Genomic DNA, 8,274 nt, shown 5'->3' on the forward strand with positions numbered 1-8,274 from the left:
AGTAGCTTGATGAAGGGGAGTTTAATTGGAAGTTGGTGTTTCAAGAGTTTGTGAAGAAAGGCTTTCAAAGAGAGTTGCATTAATGCAACTTTCGATAGTGATCAATTATTGGACGTTTGATGTAGTTAATTTTGATTTGGTTAGATAGCTTGGTTTTCAGACGTACGAGATGGAGATGGAGGGCATGATCTCTCCACAATAGGTAGTTTCCATTTATAAGTTTTACAGATACAAAGTGATATTGGTGGATTTCTCTGTATGCTTCATGATAGATAAAGTGGTGGATTTCCCGGTGTTATGAGATCGGCAAATAGTGATGCTGATAGATTAGACCGGGCAGGTGTTGGGATGGCATCTTTAGAGATTTTTTTATTTTCTTCCTCCGTGGGGATTTTGGTTTCTTAATTGCTCTAGCTTTTGTTCTTCTTGTCCACACTATGTATTGGCCATCTTGGACATTTGATGTAGTTAATTTTGATTTGGTTAGATAGCTTGGTTTTTAGACGTACGAGATACAGATGGAGGGCATGAGAAGCGATCCATCCACATACCCAATAAGATGGGTGCTGATCAAGAGGGATTCCGTGTGATCTCTCCACAATAGGTAGTTTCCATTTATAAGTTTTACAGATACAAAGTGATATTGGTGGATTTCTCTGTATGCTTCATGATAGATAAAGAGGTTGATTTCCCAGTGTTATTCCAATATGTCAGGAGATTGGCAAATAGTGATGCTGATAGATTAGACCGGGCACGTGTTTGGATGGCATCTTTAGAGATTTTTTATCTTCTTCCTCCGTTGGGATTTTGGTTTCTTTATTGTTTTAACTTTTGTTCTTCTTGTCCACACTCTGTGTTGACCATCTCGGTCAGGGTTATCTTCTCCCTCCCCCCTTCTTTTCTTCCATGGGAATTGCTAGCGTCCATCGCAAAAGGCATTTCGCGGATGGTTTGTCCCATGTCAGACCAGCCACCTCGTGAATGGAGTTGTCTCCATTCACGAGGTGGCTACTCTCACATGCGACAGACCAGCCGCAAAATGCCTGTCTCCATTCACGAGTTGGCTAGGCTGACATGCGACAGACCATCCGCGAAATGCCTTCTGCGATGGACCCTAGCAAATCTCTTCCATTAATATAATTCTATACTATCATAAAAAGGTGATTCTCATGTCTGAGAGGTTGTTTTTGAATCCATTGAAAGTGACAGTGAAGGTTTGCTTCTCTTTCGTTCTAATAAAATAAAAGTGGTATTGTTTTTGTAATGCAATTTCATAATCCTAATTGGGTTTGGGGCTAAGTATTTATATTAAAGAATGAAAAAAGGGCGGCCCAGTGCGCGAGCTCCTGCCGTTCTTTATTTGGGATTTGCTAGGGTCCATCGCAAAAGGCATTTCGCGACTGGTCTGTCGCATGTGAGACCAGCCACCTCGTGAATGGAGACCTAGCAATTCCCTCTTTATTTATATTATATTAAAGAATGAAAGTGGATAAAAAATGAGGGCAATAAATTAATTTTGACAACCCTTTATAGGTAAAGTTGGAAACAACTAGGCAACTAAAGCATGTGGCAATGAGTTATGCCTTATACGCTATTAGTGTTGAATCCTAGTCAAGGGCTTTCGATAGGGTAGAAGAAATAAAAGAAAAAAAGACATAGTTAAATTGAATTTCGAACTTGTATAAATAAAGAGATAGAGAGACTAGGCATTTGTGTTGTTGTTTTCTGCTTGTGCCTGCTCTTCCATTAAATCGGCGAATTCTGATCCGATTTGCTCGGCAATTTCTACCTTGATATCGTTGTTTGTGCTGTGTCCGTTCATATGGGCGGCGAAGCCTGTCGGCATTGGTTGTGGTGGGCCATTAGGCTTACCTAGTCCACCTGTTTGAAGAAAGGAGATGAAACACAAAATGTTAGAACTAACACAGATAATAAAAGATAATTAGCAATTACTTGATATAATGTGATTTTATCTCAATGCAAACCACATCCAGAGATGATGAATGATACTATGAGAAATCAAAAGGCATCGGTAACTTTCACAGTGTGACTCTTCGTCACACAAATATCTGTCTAGGAAATTTTCCAGGAAGCGGGTATCATGGAAATTTTTAAAATTTTTGGTTATTTTCAGGTTTATAACAGGAAAAGATGTAAATAAAATTTTAAAATATATATAAACATAAAGTTTCAAAACAAGATAGGGAAAACAAGTAAAATCGTGGATCTATTGGGATACTTCTGTGATATTCCTACGATAAAAATAAATATGGAGATATCTCAGTGATTTTTCATAATCTCGAAAAAAATTGTAATTTTGTCTTTTTATAAAAAAATCATAACCGACCCCAACTAGTTTAACTGTTTAAGACAAAGGCTTAGTTAAGTTGAGTTGAGTTTATAAAAAATCATAAAATATTTGCAATATTTTCTAAAATATCAGAGATATTTGTGACTATAGTATGACTCATTCTGGGGAGAATGTTAAGCATTTCGGAGTTTCAGAACACCTGTATCACCATGTTCCATGGTATTAATACTCAACGATTCGAATCAAAACACAGACCAATAAACTCCACTTGACAAAAAATTGAATCAAGTCATCATGTTTCTCCATGGGATTTTCTAAGGGAAATATATGGAATAAAGTTTAAGAAATTTATGTATTTCAATAGAAAAATCCATTTTCAATATGGTTCTGACCTGTACTAATTGCGGCAATTGCTGCTGATTTTCTTCTTTGATGGGTGATCACCAGAAGTCCCACAATAGCCCAGAAGATTAAGAAAGATGGAATTGTTGAACCAAGTATTACTGGTAGGTTGCTACTCTTCTTTCCAGTTGAAGCACCTCCTGTTGAAGTCCCAGATGAAGTCCGAGGTGAAGTTCCGGTGTTGGAAGTTGTACATGGCTTGCCAGAAACACACAAATTCGGATTGCCAGAAATCCTACAATTGTTTTTTTAAAGGAAATATAATGAACATATAAACATAGTATTACCATCAAAGAGAAAAAAGGAAACAAGAGTTTCAGAACAGATTTGCTTACTCCAATTTGATATTATTATTATTCGATATGGACGACGGTATGGGTCCACTAAAATCGTTATCTGCCAAGTTCCTATAATGAAATGAAATATGAAATTCCTTCGTTAGTTTTGGTACAAATTTATTTATATATCAGTAACCCATGAAGGATGATGTAGGGATTGAGTTTTATCAGGAAAACTAACAGCTCTTTTAGGTTGGGGAGAGAGCCTAGGAAATCTGGAATGCTACCATTTAAGCTGTTATTGTGGGCGTCTCTGCAATCAATAGAAGTATGAGATGAAAACAACAAAAATCAATAGAATTTTAGATAGTTTGCATTGCAGTTCTGTTTCTCTTACATTGTTTGAAGAGCATCTAAAGTACTGAAGTCTGGCAGAGTCCCAACTAATCCAAGGCCATTGAGATACCTACAAATCACCATTAATATAGATATTTTTATTCAAACACAACAATCTAAACTTAGAATAGATAAGATTTATGTTACAAGGTAGGTAGGAAGATTTATTTTTATTTTTTTTGGAATGGTAAGGTAGGGAGGTAGTTGCTGGAAGTTTTTTAATAAAAAAATCATTTCCAAAGGAGACTCAAGTACACCCAACTCATATTGCACATCTAGGGTAAGTTTATTAGTGGTTCCAATTATGAGAGACAGGTGTAGAGGGGAGACTTGAGAGTGAGGAGGGCATGAAAAACAGGGGAAAAACCCAAAGTTGAGGTAGCAAATTTCCACTGTCTGAGGGATTTCTTTTCCATCGAACGGTTTTTCATTATTACCAAACATGCCTCTAGAGATCAGATTGAGATGACTCCAACTATCTTCAAGAAGTGGGCTTTGTAATGCGCCTCTAATCCATGATTCAAGTTAACAAATTACTCAATCTAGATAAAAAATTTATTTCAAACAGTAGATAGGTTTTTCACATAATAAAACCAGCTTGATCTAAATTGTATGCTATAAAAGGAAAACTTACAGAGCTGTAATTCGAGGGGAATTGTCAGAGCTACAAGCCACCCAGTCCCAGGTAAATGTGGCTGGAAGACAAGGGTCACCACTCCATTCTTGGAGCATAGCAAAAGCATTTTGTAATGAAACCAACGCTTGAACTGTTCGACAAGAACAGAAAAGAAAACACCAAATTCTAAGAATATTTCTTTCTGAGGTTTGCCAAATCCGACATAGGATATCCATGTCGGATTCCAACACTCGTACCCATACTGATGCAACATATATAATACAGAATAGTAGACTCACCATCGTTACCATCGGTTCCATTGCTGAGTGGACCGACAACGTAGACCTCCATGGCACTAATAATTGGAGGAAGAGTCGAGTCCGAGGTGGCCACCAAAGCAATTGTCGTGTTTGAAGACGCTGTCGAGTTTGTGAAGGTAAACTCCGTAGCAACTTGATATTGAGGGATTATAGGCGCAGAGGTTTGCTGATTGTCGGCATATATTTCAAAAGATCGGTTTGCTGTTGGATCCAACTGAGACATCTCGGCAAAGTACATAGTTATATAGATGGGAATTGGGGTTGAAGGAAGATTAGTGAGTAGAATTATTGAGGAAGATGATTCTGCGGGTGTCACTGCATTCTGTAATACTGGTATCGGAGGCTTATCGGGAACATCTGCATTCATGATTGATGTGTCACTTGCAATTGCGGTTAATCCGTTCGATACTACGGCCGGAACCCAAATCCGATCATAAGCATCATCTGGGAATCTACAAAATCGCCATATATAGAAACATTTAAAAGATGTATTTTGAAGTGAACATCATGATTGGGGTTTTTGCAAAAGAAGTCTCGTACTTTGCTTTATTTGCAAAACAGAGTCTTCTAGTTTGACAATTTGCAAATAGTCATCACATTTGAGGGAATTTTGAAAATCACGTTATTTCATAAGTTAGTGGCCAAAATATTTAGGGCAGTGATAAATCGACCCCCAAATATCTTAATTCAACCACCTATGTCTCTTTCTCTCTCCTCTGGCTTAGAGAGAGAGAGAGTCGATATAAGATATATGGGGGTCGATTTATCACTCCGCAATATTTATGGTAGATTTCTTAACTAGTAAAAAGACAAAAATTTCCATGTAAATATATGTTAAAAGATGGAAATTAACTTGTAAAATGATCAAAACACCTGTGACGCTCCCAGCAAAGCATGAGGTGTAAAATGATGGGTCCCGATATGTTGGGACCTGTCCCATCAAACATGAGATAAAATAGTGGGCCCACCTGATGAATGTGTTTGAGTTGAGTAGGTGGGACCCACCCTACCGAAACATTAAAGGGTCCCACCTCATCAAAACATGAAGTCTAAAATGGTAGGCCCAACCCATCCATGGTTTGAGTTGAGTTGATCGTTTATGCAAGTATATGGATAATTTGGTTTTTTTACAAGTCAAAAAAAAAAAAAAAAAATCTATCATGACTATTTTTGTCAAAAAATCATGGCATGACCTCGACTTGCAAAATTCGCCTAATGTGATGACTCTATTTGTAAATTGTCAAACTAGAACACTGTTTTTGCAAATAAAGCAAAGTCGGAGACTTCATTGCGAAAAAGAAAGAATTTTGAAGCCAATCATTTGGACTTCATCTTAAATTTCCAATTGTAGTTTTCAAATGAGCCGTTTCAATTAACAAAAAATTTAGTATTTTAGCTTAAAATATACTAGAGAAATTAAAGAACCTTTTCACGAGATTTTATCTCTACATATATACATGATTGCAAGATTGTAAAATTATCAAATGAGTTGTATATTTACCTCACAATCGAAGTTGCACCAAAGGCAACCCTACTCCTTTGGAACAAAGCATAATTCGCATCGACTTGGTTGTACATACTTGAGTCCAAACTCCTTACTTCAATTGCAGATATAAAAGGGAGCTGGTTGGGCAGCGTCTGGGCCACACATACACTAATCTCCGTCCCATTCGCGATATATATTACTTCATAGACCACAACTTGATCTATGGAAGTGACCACAGTTGCCCAATGGTTCGCGTCAAACTGAAGATCGAATGTCGGGGGTGAGGATTTTTTGTCATAATTTCCATAATAAAAGCTCGCTCGAACAAGGAGTTGGTCTCCCGTGTCAACTGTAAACAAGTAGCAATTCTTCTTCCTAGTAGAGAATACTCTGAGAGTGCTCATCACGAGAGAAACTGACCCAGCGTTCGGAACTACTCGGATTTCGCCGTTTTGGATGTAGCCTACATCGCTTAGCCATGGAATGCCGTTCCCGTCAACGGATGACTCCGTAGCGCCACAATCCAGGCTTGAGAACACTGCATGTATGATGAAAACATAGTCATAAAGATTTTAAGAAATTCCAAGTTAATACTGGGTGAAAACCAAGACAATAAAATTTCAAAAATATAAAAAATATAAATTTTAAGACCAACAATAGGACAACAAATGATATCGTGAATTTATCCGGATAATTTTGTGATGTTTTCATTATAAAAATAAAATATTAAGATATCATGACGATTTTTCAGAATTTAGGCAAAATTTTGGGGTTCTATTGATTATAAAAAAAATGCAAAATATTGCAATGTTTCTGAAAATATCTGATATATTTGTGATTACGGATGAAAATGACTAGAATATTTGGGAAAACAAAAATTAAGGAAAGAGGGTGGGGAGATTCAAAAACTAGGGTTGGAACTTGGGTCGGGTCAGGTTGAGCTTTTGCTAAAAAAATGAGTTGTAATCAACCTAAACCCAGCCCCATCTTATGGTAAAAGCTCAACCCGAATTCCTAAAAATCGACCCGAGTTGCACCCCTATCAAAAACAATGAGAACTTACCGGCCGGCTCCGAGACATCAAAAAGTGAGAGAAGTAGTAAGAACAGAAGAGAGAGAAGGTTAGCCATTGTTGCTCAAGTTCAAGAGAGCTAAGGTTCAAGAGGCATATTTATGGAGGATTGGAGTTTTGAGTTTGTGAAGAGTGACTATGGAGGAATGGAATTTTGACTTTGTGAAGAGAGACTAATGCGCAAGCAATGTAAACATGCAGGCTGTACATGTGAGTTTTGCAATTTGCTATTGATTTTTTTTTCTCCTTGACTTTGACTTCTGTGTATGTATTCAAAATTCAAAAGGGCTGACCCCCATTAAAGTGTAAGATAATGATAAGTAAACTGTGTGCAAGCCCTTGAGTACGGCTAATTATTGCGGTCGTCTAAGCTCTCTTTTAATGAAGTTATGATCGGGGTATTTTGCTCAATTTATGTGAGATAAGAGTACTTGGGTTTTTTTTCCACGAGATAGGGATATTTTGTTATTGGAAGTGATATAACCGCCCCTTTTGATTACTTGGGACACTCAGCAGCAGTGTATCAATGACTGCAGAGGGGCTTATGTACTTCGCATAAGAAGGATTAAATGGGGCTAATTGTCACATTACTTGGGACACCCAGCAGCAGTGTATCAATGACTGCAGAAGGGCTTATGTACTTCACATAAGAAGGATTCAATGAGGCTTATTGCCACATACAGGGGCCGATTTATCATTTCCCTTTGTTATTGTCTACGAGAGAGGCGCTTTGGTCATTTTCGTTGCGATATGCTGAGCTTATATAGATAAAATTCCCTGACCCACTATTTATCCGCTTTTTAATTACTCTATTGGAGAGAGCAACTCAGATCACCTCATTTGGGGTCAATTTATGGGGAGAAGGGAAGCTAAAATACCCCTCCTTCAACAACCACCATTCCGGAGTAAGTCAATTGGTCTCTATCTATAGATCTCTATTGATCCATCCATCCAATCAATGAGACTCCCACTTGAGTGGCCCATGCATTAAAATAAGTCACCCCTTAGGTTTTTCAAATCCTATCTTAATAGTGCTGAATTTGGAACATAATATAAAAACAAGGAAAATGATATATTCTCCCCTTTTTTCTTCCCCGAGCCACGCCCTTGTAGTGTGAAAACTGAAAAGTCAAGTCATAATTCATAAACAGACTAGAGTGTAGTGGGGGGCCCATGGAAGAAAAGGGGTTGAATATATCAGATTATCACTTCCCCAAAAAGAATAGAAAAATGATTAAAAAAGATTTGGTTGTTAAGCTCTTTCCTAAGACACTCTTTGGGCTATAACTTGTGTCATGTCTACATGATCGGATTCATTGGTCTGATCCATGACCACTAGTGTGGCCAAATGCCATTAAGAACATCTTCATTTGAGGGTTCTAGGCCGTTGATC

At 37.7% G+C, this 8,274-nt stretch overlaps 1 protein-coding gene across 1 annotated transcript; it reads right to left on the minus strand.

Annotated features, from left to right (window-relative positions):
- Positions 1 to 1,516: 1,516 nt before the first annotated feature.
- On the minus strand, positions 1,517 to 6,996 carry LOC143849163 (uncharacterized protein At1g24485-like). Its single transcript, XM_077358213.1, has 9 exons — positions 6,873 to 6,996; positions 5,825 to 6,347; positions 4,303 to 4,775; positions 4,022 to 4,154; positions 3,389 to 3,457; positions 3,233 to 3,304; positions 3,049 to 3,120; positions 2,704 to 2,948; positions 1,517 to 1,881 (listed from the first exon to the last, which is right to left on the minus strand). The coding sequence occupies exons 1-9, from the start codon at positions 6,937 to 6,939 to the stop codon at positions 1,703 to 1,705; spliced, it is 1,833 nt and encodes a 610-aa protein (XP_077214328.1). The 5' UTR covers positions 6,940 to 6,996; the 3' UTR covers positions 1,517 to 1,702.
- Positions 6,997 to 8,274: the final 1,278 nt, after the last annotated feature.

Source organism: Tasmannia lanceolata, unplaced genomic scaffold, assembly GCF_043159265.1.
Source record: "Tasmannia lanceolata isolate RefF3 unplaced genomic scaffold, GAP_Taslan_0.1 ptg000016l, whole genome shotgun sequence".
Classification (NCBI taxonomy): domain Eukaryota; kingdom Viridiplantae; phylum Streptophyta; class Magnoliopsida; order Canellales; family Winteraceae; genus Tasmannia; species Tasmannia lanceolata.